This window comes from Sus scrofa, chromosome X, assembly GCF_054392235.1.
Source record: "Sus scrofa isolate SSC_HxYL_T2T_F1_AM1 chromosome X, Sscrofa_HxYL_maternal_Yorkshire_Landrace_v2.0, whole genome shotgun sequence".
Lineage (NCBI taxonomy): Eukaryota > Metazoa > Chordata > Mammalia > Artiodactyla > Suidae > Sus > Sus scrofa.
In genome coordinates, this window is record NC_139401.1 from 134,245,437 (window position 1) to 134,259,897 (window position 14,461).

Sequence of the window (14,461 nt, forward strand, 5' to 3'; positions counted from 1 at the left end):
ATCTTTTCAAATTAGTGGGGTTTTTGGTTTGTTTTTGTTTTTTCCGATATATATACCCAGGTGCGGAAATTTTGGATCATATGGTAGATCTATTTTTACTCTTTTTGTGTGTGTGTGTGTCTTTTGTCCTTTTTAGGGCTGCACCTGCGGCATATGTAGGTTCCCAGGCTGGGGATCTAATCGGAGCTACAGCTGCCGGCCTACACCACAGCCACGGCAACGCAGAACCAGAGCCATGTCTGCAACCTACACCACAGCTCACAGCAACACCAGATCTTTAACCCACTGAGCAAGGCCAGGGATTGAACCTGAAATTTCATGGTTCCTAGTCGGATTCGTTTCTGCTGCGCCACAACAGGAACTCCTATTTTTACTTTTTTGACAAACCTCCATGCTGTTTTCCACAGTAGCTGCACCAATTTACATTCTCACCAACAGTGTAGGAGGGTTCCCCTTTCTCCACATCCTTGCCAACATTTGTTATTTGTGGGGTTTCTGTCAATAGCCATTCTTGTAGGTGTGAGGTGGTATCTCATGGTTTTGATTTGCATTTCCTTGATCGTTCAAGTGCCTGTTGGACATCTGTGTGTCTTCTATGGAAAAATGTCTGTTCGGTTATTCTGCCTATTTTTTACTTGGGTTGCTTTTTTATGAGCTGTTAATATATTTTTGGATGTTAACCCCTTGTCGATCATATCATTGACAAATATTTTCTCCTGTTCGGTAGGTTGTCTTTTCATCTTGTTGGTGGTTTCCTTTGTTGTAAAAAAGCTTTTGTGCTTAATTAGGTTCCAACTGTTAATTTTTCCTTTTATTACCGTTCATTTAAGAGACAGATCCAAAAAGATATTGCTGTGATTTATGTCAAAGAGTGTTCCGCCTGTGTTCTCCTCGAGGAGTTTTATAGTATCCAATCCTGCATTTAGGTCTTTAATCCTAAAACTTTGAGCTTATTTTTTGTGTATGGTGTTAGAAAATGTAAATGGAACTGTTCCTTCCTTGCACACATGCACACATTGGACGGGGAAGGGCCCCAGTTGCTCATTCTGTCCCCAAAGGCTCTGAGTCCCTGAAAGGCAGATAGACAGTAGCCCTCAGGTTGTAGTGGGCTCATCCATCCCTTGAAGTGAGAAGGCAGGGCGGTGAGGGTAGAGGAAGATGGTTCCTGGCTCCTCACTCCCCATGAAAACAGCCCCCCTCCAAGAACTGCTCCTCTAGCCAAGGCCCTGTAGCCAGGGAGGCGGTCTCACAGGTCAGCAGTGCCTTCCGCCTGGCTGGTGCCCTCCTCAGGTGGAAGCCAGGGCTCTGAGGGCTCCAGAGCCCCACAGCCAGCCCCTGTGAAGGAAGGGCCATCCCCAGGCCCTGTCTGCAGCCTCCTGCTCACAGCCTCCCCCACCCTGGCCTGTTCCCAGGACACAGGGCTGGTGCAGGGGAGGGAGCGGGACAGGGAGGAGGTACCCCTGGCCCTCGGGGGGACACCCCTGCCCAGGACTCAAAGTGGAGGACAGCTCTCCCCACCTTTCCCCACCCCACCCAGGGCCTGAGGGCTGTGCAGCTCCTGCTGCCCCCTCTTCCCTCCACCATCACCTGCCCCCCCCACCAGTGCCAAGACTGAGGCTGGCTGCTCTTGGCCTGCGGGGGGAGACGGATCACAGGGGGGTGAGCAAGCACCCCCCACCCCCCCACCCCAGAGTCCTGTGTCATGCTCCCGTCAGGGCTTTCTGACCTCACGCCTGGACCCATCTGTGACTGGTCCTGGGGATTGACTCCCTGAACCTACTGGGTCTTGCCTGCTGTCCCCCACCTCCAACATCTAACACACATATTCCTAGGGGCTCCCTGAGTTTCCTGGGGACCCACCAGCCACGGCCCGTGCCCATAAGTCCCCTACCCCACTTAGCCACACCAGCCCCGACCCCACCCCCAGCCATAGCCCCAGCCCCAAAGTCCTGAGTGGCCAGCCCCGGCCTAAGTGAGGGGCACCCGAAGATGCCTGCCACCCACGCTGGCCTCGGAGACCTTAGGGGCCATGTCTAGGTGCCTGGGCCTCCCGAGAGGGGACCCCTAGCCAGTGTCCCCCGGGGCTCTTCTTCCCATGCCGCCCACTCTAGCCCCTCTCCTCAGACTCCTGCTCTGCAATGGCCTTCAAGGTTGGCCCCAGAACACACCCAGCTCGTTCCCATCTGTGGCCTTTGCCTTCCCTCCTCTGTGTGGGACAGCCTTCCACAAGAACTCCTCGTGGAGGACCCCTCCTTCTCATTCCAGTCTCAGCTCAAACATACCCAACCCCCAGCCCCATCTTGAAGATCTCCTCTGACTGGTCACCCACATCCAAAGTGGTCCCTGAAGTACCCACCACTCATCTTCATGGCTTTGTGTGTCATCATGTGGTAGATGCTCGTTTGAGGCTTTGCTTTTCAGCATCAGCATTTTGCTAATGCTTCTTACCCTGGCATCCTCAGCATCCAGCACAGACTCTGGCCTAGAGGAGGCCCTTGGTGTCCCCCCTTCTAGCAAGCCAGCACCTGAATCTGTCAGCCTGCTCCCACCTGCCAGGGGCCTAGGAACTGTAGGCCTCTGCCCGTGCCATGGGTCCCATGGGAAGGAGCCTGGGGAAACGCTTTTAGGAAGCCTGGCTGCCACCTGAGGAGGGCACTGGCCAGGCAGAAGGCACTGCTGACCTGTGAGACTGCCTCCCTGGCTAGAGAGCCTTTGCCCATCAGGCCCTCTTATTCTACTGAGAGTCTTCAGGAAGGTTGCCTGGAGTTACCCCAAAGGAAAGTTTTTAATAGTAGAAGTGGTGTGTTACAGAAGAGCGAAAGTCTGCTGCCCCAGGGTATAAGGTCCACATAGAGCATGGAGGCGGTGCATTTCCAAGCATGTCCCAGGTCTCTGAGGACGTCATGTGTATTGGCCCAGGCAGAAATGACCCAGGAGTCTTGGCCTCTCTCAGGCCGCGTCCAGAGGGGATCCGCTGGGCCTGAGGCTGATACGATTTGGAAGCGCCTCTTCTAAAATGACAAAAATGAGCCTGAAAGAGAGTATTTATCTAGGGTGAGAAGAGGACTGATGGTGAACTCGCAAAGATGGCGAGGGACCCGTCCAAATTCTAAAATTACATATGCATCCACAAGCGTGGCTGTACATGTCCGTAGACCTATATGTGCGTATATGTATGTACACGAATGCATTATACAGTCACACGTACGTGTATAAATACGTATACCCATACACACACAGACATATTACACATACACGTATTGAATAGACACATACCTGTGTGTGTGTGTGTGTGTGTGTGTGTGGTGTGTGGATATACATGCGTATATGTGATGGTCCAACTATGTGTTGTACAATATGACGTTTGAAGGACAAGGGGTTGGAGGTGAAAGAGACGAGGGCTGTACTGCGAATCAAAACAGCCGGCCTTTGCCCATTTCACCCCCCAAAACTCACGTGGCCCTGTGAACAGGTAGCAGGAGCCCGTGAGTGACAGGCGACGCCAAGAACAAAAACGCGCTCAGGTTCACGTTACACCTTCAATGTTTATTTTCACGGTGAGTTTTAAACAGGAAACGAGCTTTGCGAACATTGTCACCCGCACCCCCCTCCCCCCGGCGGCCCCCCCCCGCGCGCTCAAAGAAAGGAATGTCGTCTCAAGTTAGGGTAACAGCTCTTGGACTTCAGGATTTAGCCCTCCATGGCATAGGCTTCACCGAATTCCAGCCAAAGCTGTGCTTAGCTGAATGGAGACTTTCCCGAAACCCAGGTCCCAGCTCCCAGGTCCCAGCTCCCGGCTCCTGGTCCAGCTACCACCGCCGCCGAGGCAGCCTGCGACGACTCGGGGGTCTGCCCCCCTACTGCTGGAACCCGTGGGAGCTGGTCAATGGAGAAGTCGAAAGATCAAGCTAGCTTGGCTTGAGAGGAGTGAGGGCCTTTTGAGGGGGCTCGGGGCCCGGACAGGGTGCCCGCTTTCCTGCACTTGATGCCGGGTAGGTGGGCTCCCAGCAATCAGCCTGGACTCCGAGGTCCAGAGAGCTAGACGGCGTGTGTGCGAGGGCTCCGGGGTCTTCCGCGTGGGGACACATGGCTACCTGTGGAGGGCCCTGTCCCTGACACCAGTGGGCAAGGGAGCTGGGAGTCTGTCTGTGTGGGGAAGCCAAGGAGCCGTGGCAGAAGGGCTCCTCGCACAAGCAGACTCCCGGGGAAAGGGAGAGGCCGCAGTCTTGCACGGGCTGGCAAAGCCTTGTGGGCACGCCCAGGCTGCAGTCACCCGCACTGGCCCGTGGGCTACCTGCAGGTGGTCGGATCACTTTGGGTTTCCGGTGGCTTTTCCGAGAGCCATTTGCAGTAGCCCGCGTAGAGAGAAGGCAGCTCTGTCGGCGGCCGCACCGGCGGACAAGCGTGGCAGGGAAGAGTCGGGACTCCCGTCGGAGGTCGGTGGGTCGGTCGGTCCTTCCCGGCGGTGCGGTGTGTCACGGAGAGAACGGGCAGCCCACAGGGCGTCTCTGTAAAAACAGAGCCTAGAGGTGAGAAGCCACCCACCGCGGCTTGGTTGCCGACCCCAGGGCCTTGCGGAGACGAGACGTAAGGGAGCGTGCGTCCTATTGTAAAATAGTCCAAGGCAGGCTTCCGAAAAGATCTGGAAACGTAGACGTGCGGGCCAGCAGAGGAGAGCGCAGGCGTCAGCGAGCCGCGCGCGAACAGGCCAGTGGCGGGAGGGGCCGGGGCCGAGAAAGGAGGCGACCCCGGCAGGCCCAAGCAGCCGGGATGGACCCAGGGGGGAATTGGGCACGCTGGCGAGGCCTCGGCAGGGGCTTCCGGGAGGGGGGTGTGCGCCAGGGAGGCTGGAGGGATCGTGGGTGTCCTCGAGACGGGGCGGCCGCCCACACGAAGGGAGGGAGGGTATGGCTGCGGGGTCTCCCTGCTCAGCTGGCGGGGGTGGGGTGGGGTGGGGGGGGGCGCCACAGGGGGAGAGTCATTTAGCCCTGAGCCTCCTGGCGGACCTCTTGCTGAGCTCCCTCAGGACCTTGCGGTCAAAGAGCTCCTTCTCCCGGTAACGCACGGGGGGCCCCTGCAGGTACTTTTGCTCCGCCTGCTTGTAGTCCAGTCCGTCCAGGGCGGCGATGGAGCAGATGATTGCTTCGGGCAGAAGAACCTCCAGGACGAAGCTCACCTTGTCGTCCCGGGTCAGAGCCAGCACGTTCCTGTCTATCTCCCGGTAGATGTCCTGCAGGTGTCTTACCACGACGTCCAGCTGATCGTCGTCCTCCAGGTAGGTCTCCACGCAGATCACGTACCTGCCCGACCTGAGAAACGATGCCAGCCACCTGGAGCGTTTCCTGCCTTTGACGATGTCCAGGAGATGGGGGTCGGCCCCCTTCCTCTTCACGATGAAGTCCACCAGCTTCTGGTTGGCTCGGTCGCGGGCAGCCCGCATGCGGTCCGGGAGGATCTTCCTCCCGCCCAGGGCGGCCTCGTCCTCGGAATCCTCCAGGTCGGCGTAGTTCACCTTCGGGAAGTCCACGCGCAGGGGGCCCTCCTGGATGGCTCTCCTCAGCGGGTAGCTGCAGTCCGCGGCGAAGTAGTCCAGGAAGGAGCCCGCAAAGGAGCCGCGACCCAGCCCGTCTCGGTAGTGGGAGATCAGGGAGAAACACCAGTTCACGCCCTGCCCGTACACCTTCCGGGCTCGCTCCAGCAGCTTCTCCTGCCCGGCACAGTCCAGGGGCTTCAGCCTCCGCAGAGGGACGCGGATGCCGCTGCTCTCCCGGGGCATGTCGGCCTCGATCAAAAGCACCCTGGCGGTCTGCTCTGCCGGGCTGACGCTCTTCACCACGGCTGGCCAGAACGGGTGGTTTTGAAACTTGAACCAGACCATCGTCCCTCTTTCAATGGCACACGGCTCGGGCGGCAGAGCCCTGCCGGCCGGCCGGCCCGCTCCCCGGCCCACGCCCTGCTCTCCGGCGCCGGGGGCGCCGCCAGCCTTGGAGGCGAGCGAGCTTGGAGGGTCTCGCCGCCCTTCCGCGCCCTCCGCTGCCTGCCGCTTCCTCTTCCTGCTGGCCGGACGCAGGGAGGAACGCCGCCTGGTGTTAGGGGCCCCGGAGGGTGCTGCCGCACCCTCCAAGCCTGGATCCCGGGCGCTGGCCCCGGCGGCCTGGCCTTTCCCAGCAGAGCTAGGACGCCCACGGGAGACAGCCGGGGTCTCTGGGCAGAGGCCCCGCGCCGCCTCCTTCAGAGCCTTGGGTCTGGGCCGGCCGCCTCTGCCTCTGGCCCCAGCCCCCTCCTCCTGGGCTGGGCGAGGCCAGGTCCAGCCTCTCGAGGTGTCCTGCCTTCCCTTGCCCCCCTTCTCACCGGCGTCTTCTGACCGTGCCAGGGCGTGGGGGCAGGGCCTGGAGCTCCCCGGGGGTGCCGTTTGCATTTCCCCTGGGTCGGGGGTGAGGGCCGCGTGCCCCAGTGACTTGTCGCCGCCGCCACTGCCGCCGCCGCCTCTGCTCTCTGAAGGTAGCGAGGCGGCTGTGGGCTCTCTGCTCTTCCTGCGACGCCCCGGCAAGTTCCCTTTGGGCGCCCGGCACTTTCTACGAGGGCGCTTGGGCGATCCCGGTGGAGATGGTGCCATGGCGTCTGCATCCCCGGCCCCGCTCTCTGGGGCCAACGTTGCCCTGTCTCTCCGAAGCTCCCGGGCCACTGTAAGAGCCCTCCTGTAGGCCGCTTCCTGGCCCGGCAGGGCGCTGGCCTTCCTCTGCCGGGCAGCTGGTGAGGAGGCCATGGATTCGACCTGAGACTCGCTCCGGGGCCTCACGTCTGGGCTTTTCACTCTGATCTTCTTGCCTACTGAGAGGGTCTGGACTTCCAGAGCTCAGGCCCGTCTCCTCTTCTGTTTGGGCGAGGGCCTGGACCTGGACAACAGCACGGCTGGCCAAAAGCGGTCCTTCCAGCTGCACAGGACGCCCTTGGCCACCATCGTGGGCGTCCGCCTTGGGTGCCGGGAGGTAATTAGCTGAGGCCAAGCGGCCTGGCCGTCATACCCGCAGCCGAGGCAGGTCTTCCTTCAACAGGGAGGTTCCTCTCCACACCTCGATGCCGAGACGGGGACTACAAAGCATCCCAGCGTGGGTGGCCGGTCCTTCTCTGCCCCCACCTCCGAGGGCCACGGGAGCCCCTGTCCAGAGGGGACCAGACACGGGAGAGGCCTGGAACATGGGAAAGGAAAAGAGGAAACCTATCAGGAGGAAAGGCCCTTGCGAAAGTAGAAGCATGTTGGTCAGAGAGAACGGGTGAGAGAGAAAGCAGAGCCATATACGGGGTGTGGCTACCCCGCAAGCACGTGGGGAAACCCTACGGAAGAGGCGGGAGGAGATGGATCGCCCTCCAAACCCAGCGTCTCCACATCTTGCTTGCCGCTGTCTAGGAAAGAGCAGGGGTGTGTGTGTGGGGGGGTGTGTTGGGGGGTGTGTGTGTGTGTGGGGGGGTGTTTCTCGTAGGCCCGATCCCATTTGAGTCATCGGATGTCCTGTGCCCTTTGTCCTCCTTGGGGCCTGTCCTAGGGGATGGCGTCACTTTGTCCTTTCTGGGGTGCTCGTGCCCCGCTGCCCGCGCAGCCAGGGGAGCCAGAGGTGACCTCCGGCCTACAGGTCCTGGGGGTCGGTGCAGCGCCACGTTCAGGAGCCCGGGTTTGGAATCCAGAGGTTCCTGGAGAGCCCACTGCCCATGGAGCATTTAGTGGCACGGGGAACGCTTACCCAGGGCCGGGAGGATCATGGTTGGTGTGGTTCCGAGGTAGGATCCGTGGATTCCCGCAGGCCGACCGCTCGTCCCGCAGGCCCTTCACCCCGCTCTGTGCTTCTGAAGTGCACTGCTGGCCCGGGGATCAACTGGCGTCCAAGGCAGAGACCCAGGCCCTCGGCACCACTGCCAGGGAGCTCACAAAAGGGCAAAGGCAGGTAGGACATCAAGCCGGGCAAACGGGGATGGGCTCGGCACGCCCCCTCCCCCACGTCCAGGTGGCCTGCACGCCACTCTGCAACAGGAAGGCTGGTTAAATCTCACGGAGAACGCAGGAGACCTGTTTACCGTCTTCCTTCTGTTGCACCTCCAAAGGCCTGCACGTCAAGCCACTGAGGTTCTGCTAGTCCCTCCTGCTGCGGAGGCGTGGCAACAACCACTCTCGTGGTAGCCACGGCCTGGCCCGGACACATCGATTGAACAGCAGCAGGCGCCAAAGAACCCAGATGGCCAAAGCCATCTCGCGAGAGAAGAGCCGAGCTGGAGGGACCACGCCCTCCGACTTCCTCGCTTCGGACCACACCGCAGGGCTGTGGCCAGCAAAACAGCATGGTGCTGGCACCCAGACAGACCCTTAGATCAGTGGAACAGGCTGGAGAGGGCTGAGGAACACCCACACCCAGCGGGGCCGACTCATCCGTGCCGGCAAAGGAGGCAGAGCAAGCCCAGACGGCGGCGGGGAAAGGCCAGCCTCCTCCACAAGCAGCGCCGGGACACCCGGACAGCTCCGTGCCAAAGATTGCGACCGGTCCCCTTGCTCACAGCCTCGACAGGATAAGCTGCAATTGGACTACCGGCGGACGCGTCAGCCCCGAAGCCATAAGCCTCCTAGAAGGCCACCCTGGGATCGGCAGTGGGTTTTCCCGGTAGGGCAACAGAAGCACGAGCAGTGAGTGAACCCAGCGTCCTGCCCGAGGCTGCACCGTACAGCATAGGAAATGCAGTCCCTAATGGTGATACGGTCGTACCTCTGTAGGGTGGTAGACGGTGGCCAGGCTGATCGTCTTGGTGATCGATCGCTGAGTAACGGATCAACACATCGAATCACCATGCTCGCCGCCTGAAACCAATATCATTCTGCATGCCCACTGTAACTTGGCAAAAAGAGGGAAGAGCAGCTCTCCTTCTGGGGGGCGGTGTGTCTGTGTGTGTGTGTGTGTGTGTGTGTGTAAAGGCATCTCGGGGTCTACAGTGTTAGTGCGTTTTGGGGCTTCTACACTTACACCAAGCGGGCTTTCGGAGACTGTGAAACCACGTGGAGAGAGGTTTAGACGGGAGACCCCACGCCTGTGCAGTAGCCGTGGGTAGGTGCTCGCTCTCAACATCGCGGTGATGGGTTTCCCGCAGAGTTCCCACGCATCCCTGGCACAGCTGCCCACGCAGGTGAGCGGGGGCGACGTTTCCTCCCTCAAGAGCCTATTTCATCGCCCTTTCATGGGAATGCCTGCCCTTTGCATCCCTTTTCTGACTCTCCATGCAGCGTGGACGCACCGCCCCTTAAAAACTGTGCTGAAAGAAGTGCCCCCCCCCATGTCGAGGGGTGCAGTGCAGAAGGCGCAAGGGTCCTCCATCCCTCTCTTCCCACCCAGAAACGCGCTGTTGACAGGATCTGCGTTTCTGTGGACCTCGCACCCGTGCGGATTCTCACGCACTGACAGGTTTCGGTTCATCCACCACCGGTGTCCAATGGCGCGTGTCCTAACGGGACATGTTGTATTTCCCCGACTGTGCGACGTGGTTCGCGTGGACTCCGAGCTAAAAATCTCACCTCTGGCATGGCTCACCAGACATCCTTTGGGCAGCAGCTGCACAAACGTGTTCTGGGACCAGGTTGCCAGTCTTGCGCTCTAGAGAAGTCCGTGTTCCTGCTCTTAGAGCCCAGGTGCCACGTGAGGACCCAGGACAAAAGGGAGAAGGAAAAGCAGCCGCTGACTCAGCGGCTACAGCGTCCCTGCAGCAGGACCCGCCAGCCCCTCCCGCAAAACGCCACTCCCTGAGTCACCTCCACCCCAGCCAGAGAGCTACCCACCCCCAGACACCCATGCACGTGCACACACGAGCACGTGCACACACACACACACACACCACACACACACACACACACACACACACGATCCGGCGTGACGTTAGAGAGGCAAGTTGCCCGTTCTGGATGCGTTCCTCCCAGGCTCTCTGCCCTCACGTGCAGGCACGTGTTTCTGCCTCTAGCACAGATGTTCTTCTGAGCCCCCCGAGTTCCCTACTCTCAAAGGATGCGTGGGGAAATAGAAAATGATGTGCGCGGTCGGTCGTAAACTGGGAACACCGGGCATCCCGTCCCCTGGCAGCGCTTGTTGCAGGCATCCGGGCCCAAGGTCTCTAGAATGTTTATGCTTTTGGTGCTCCTCCTCCACAGAGGAAAGAGGAACAGCTCATCAATTCTTTGACCGATTTCGACTTGCTCTTGTGTTTACCTCTGTGTGCCGCTTTCTAGGGAGGAAGCACCTGCATGCAGTACCTCAGCGGACCACCAAGATGCCAAACCGCACCATGTTCTTCTGATTACCAAAGCAAGGCCCCTTTTGCATGGGCCGTGAAATGGGACTATCCACAGTCAGTGGTCCCCCCACCGCAGGCTTTGGCCCATGGTCTGACTGTCTTCCGTCAGCGGATGGCACGCAGGCTCTCGGGTGACTTTCTTTTCACATGTTCTGCTAAGGGGAGGACACCCCTGCTCACTCCGTCCCAGGATGTGCACAGCCAAGGAGGGCCGGCGGATGGATGCCAAGGAGATAGACGGGGGAGACAGAGTGACTTGTCGACACGGGTCCTCTCTTGCACCCCAGGAGCAGTGTGCTGGAAATCAAACGCGGAGCAACGCCGGACTGTGTTTTCAAGCGACCCCCAGTTCTCAGAGGGCTCGGAAGCGGAAAAGCGTGCCACGCACCTTCTCGGGGACCGTGCAAGCACAGGTGCCTGCAGAGGGGGAACACCCAGCAGAAGCCAGCAGGGGGCGGTATCGAGAGCGGCCCCACCGTCCACACCTTCGTCGCCCGTTTCGACCACCCGGAAATCAAAGGCCTCGCGTGGGCCAGCTTCCGTTTTCCAGGTCCTGGGGCCCCTCTGGCTCGATCCCACTTGCTCTTTAGGCGAGGGGGCCAAAGAACCGGGTGGCACGGAGCTTCGAGCTCTGCCATCACCAGCCACCATGTCTGGAAGAGTGAGCTGGGAGGCTGGGTTTTAACTCCCTTGCCCAGTGCGGGCTGCCATCCCCGCTGAAGGAAGAGGACATGGAGTTGGCCCTCCACCCTCAGCCCTCAGCAGGCGCTGTCTCAGAAAGAGGGCAAAGTCCCCCGGGATCAGCCCCCACCGCCGCTCCCCAGAGGCAGAAATTCTCTGTTCTTCAGCCCGACGCCCCCTCCCCACAACTGCTGCCTGTTTATGGGAGGTTCTCTGAAGCTGTCAACCTAGTGATTTTAACTGCCCCCCTCCCCCGACATGTATTTCCACAGCAGGAGGACGTGGCAGGTCCCTTTCTTTCCATAAAGGCACCGTGTGTAAAACTCATGCTGTGAAGACCACACGCCACCTGCCCCGCCCTCCCCTGTCTTTGCGACCTTCCAGTGCCAGGCCAGGTCAGCAGAAACTTTCCCGGAATTTGGGAAAGCTCACCGTAAGGTTTCATTGGGTGGGACTTCTCGTGTGGGACGGTGGCGTGAGGAATGTATATCTCTCCTGCTTGTGTCCATCGCTGGTTTCCTCCATGTAGCGAGGTCACGCCTACCGGAGATCTGGGGCGGGGGCAGGAGGGGGGGTTGCTACTTCTTGCCCTTCAATGGCAAGTAGCACAGCTTGCCCAAAGAAAGGCAGCCGATTCGGCTTGTTTCCCACCTCCAGAGGGTCGCCTCTGTCTCTCAAGACCCAGATGCCTTCAAAGTACCCAAGCTCCGCCTTGCAACGGCCCTTCGCGCACGAGCAGTCAGAGAACATATGCCTGCAGGGACGCCCCTCCAGGTTCCACCTCCTCAGAGGACGAGACGCATGAGCCCGTGAGCCGAGAGCTGCGCAAAGGCCAAGCTTGCTCATCAGGGCCGTGGTTTACCGCCAGAGAGTGAACTCTCTCCTGTTCTCTTGCAAACCCGGACGGCCCCTGCCATCCAGCAGGCCAGCTTTCTTTCAGCGATGCTCTACGACCCCCCTTGCCACGGGGAGACCGCCCCTCAGCATCCTCCACGACGCCCGCGAAACCAGGCGCCGCGACCTTAGGGTTAACAGCTCGAGGAGGGGCTCTTTCCTTGCAGGCGAGGCCTCCCGCCCGCCGTGGCTAACACCCCCGAGGGAAGACGAGCACCGCGTGCCCCAGGACAAAGTGGAGCCCTTGTTCGCGGCACTCGTGTCTGCCTCACAGCTCGTCACGACCGCACCGGCCTTTGGCAAGCCGGGCGCTTGCTGCCCGCTGGAGGAAGGCGACGCCGACGAGGCACGCCACGCGGTCCACACAAAGACTGATGCGCTGGCATCTCGGGAGGAATTCGGGCAAAAGGCTGACCAGAGAGGGACTCAGGACAAGCCCGGCGTGCTCCGTCAAACACACGCCCACATGCAGAACAGTGCCAAGTACCTTATCATAGAAAGACGAAACGCACGCAAAGGCCAGGAAGGACAGTGCCTAGCATGGCAAACAGACGTATCGTGGCGTGGTCCCACCGAAAAAGGGAAGAGGCAGAGGGATGGACGTGGGTGGTGAGGGCAGAGGTGGCCTTTCAGGTCAAGCCTGCTGCTGTCAGTGCAGACAGGGAGGACACACGTATGCTCACACAGGCACCCAAACCTTCCTTTCCAAGGGTTCCGAGGAGCCAGGAACCAAAACAGTGGACGGAAGTGAACCGAGAGAAAGCAAGCAGAGAGAAACGGCACCATACTCTCGTGTCGACTGCAACCAAGAGACGTTCCAAGGTGTCTGGGGGGGGGGGTTTCCTTGGAGTTTGCCGGGAATCCGCAATAGGAGCCCGTTAGGATGCCCTCCTGAATGCAGTCACGCGCCCCTGCCCCTGTGGCGTGAAGGGCCATTACTGGGGTAAGCCCGAGAGGAGCAGGGACAGAAGGGAGCGCACCCCCAGCTGTCTCACTTCCAGACCCCCTGTCGCCCTCTGCTTACCCCACCGGCCGACCCTCCCAGGGGCCCAGACGGTGCGGGGAGAAGGGGGTTGGCAGAGCCCCGTCTCAGCACCACATGACGGCACACAGGCCTGGAGCGGAGAGACGTGGGCAGCCTTTCCCCAGGACCCGCTTCCCCCGAAAGCACATCCCTGACCAAGAATGCAATGCTGTGTCCTACAAGGGCTGGCTTTTTCTTTGGCAGCCCAGCAAGGACACAGAAGCCTTAGCATCGTTGGAAGCACCGCTTGCAAACCACATCCCAAACCAAAGCACACCTAGACCAAACAGAACAACCCGGAACCTTCGGAGAAAGGTGTGCTTCTCTAATAAGGAAGGCGCCGTATGCACCGGCCCCAGTTCGCTCCCCCTCACTCTGGGGAGCGGTGTGATCGCAGGACATTCACCGCACTGTAAGGCGTGGTGCGGTCTCAGGAAATCTGACCTTGGAGAACATGTTTCTGAATTTGTGCGTGCCAGCTACTCAGGGTGAGCACGACCTCACCCCCGCCCCCCGGGTTCCACAGAGCTCCTTTAGATCCTCCTCCAGTCCCAGCCAGTCGTCCCGTCTGCTGACGGCAAAGGGTCTCCCTCGCGCCGCACACACAAAACATCTCTCTCCAGGTCGGTGTAAAGGGTGAGTCAACGTACATCTCCGAGGGTTCCTGAGACAGACAGTCCTCGTGAGGCAGAGGTGTAGGAGGAGACATGCTTGGGGATCTCTGCTTTCAGGAACTCTGGTGACAGTGCCCTCGCACAACAGGTGTCACCCTAGGACACTGGAACGGGGCTGGGGTGTGACAGGTCGGTCATTCAGCCACCATGGCCTGTCCCCCCGCCAAACCCCCGGAGGAGGAGCGGCCATCCTCTCTTGTAAAACAGGACGGGTTCAAGCTCCTGACATCCCAGTAAAGACCCCCCCACCACTGGCACCACCCTCCACACACTGGCGCCACACACACACACACACACACACAGACTCACATGGATGGCAGATGCCGACTAGTGTCGATGTGTCTACACTTACTCCATCTCTCCAGTCTGTAAATCTCCTTGTCAAGTGTGTCTGCCTCCAGGAAAGAGTGGCTTACCCTGGTTGTCATGGGAACCAGGATGTCAGCACAACATTCCCCCTGATGTTGGCTTTCTATGGAAACCAGGAAGTACTAATGCAGCAGATGCAGAGCGCTGACCTCGCTCTCGGCCAGTTCCAGCCGGCCGACCAGGCCAGTGAGGGAAGGAAGGAAGAAGGAAGGGAAAGCCAACAACGAGGCTACTGTCGACAAAAGGCAGTGTTCTCGTGGCCCAGGCAGTGGGGGCAGGGGGCTTTCACAAAATGGACTGTGGAAGGAGTAAAGCAGAAGCACCACGAAGCTTCTGTTCTCCCTTGGGGCGCCCACTCTTAGGATCCAGGTCCCCGGAAGGAGCCCCTTGCAACCTGCCAGGTCACAGGAGGCCAGCTACATTGGTGTAGGTGGGCATTCCAGGTCTCTCCTGGGGCCGTGCACAAAGACCTGGAGAGGGCAGGAAAAGATGTGCGGGC

General features: G+C 59.8%; 1 protein-coding gene across 1 annotated transcript; it reads right to left on the minus strand.

Moving 5' to 3' along the window:
- Positions 1-3,635: 3,635 nt before the first annotated feature.
- Positions 3,636-13,976, minus strand: LOC110257816 (putative PWWP domain-containing DNA repair factor 4). Its single transcript, XM_021080523.2, is given in 3 exon segments — positions 3,636-7,190; positions 7,740-8,017; positions 13,903-13,976. A coding segment is annotated over 1 exon segment (1,983 nt). The 5' UTR covers positions 6,962-7,190; positions 7,740-8,017; positions 13,903-13,976; the 3' UTR covers positions 3,636-4,978.
- Positions 13,977-14,461: the final 485 nt, after the last annotated feature.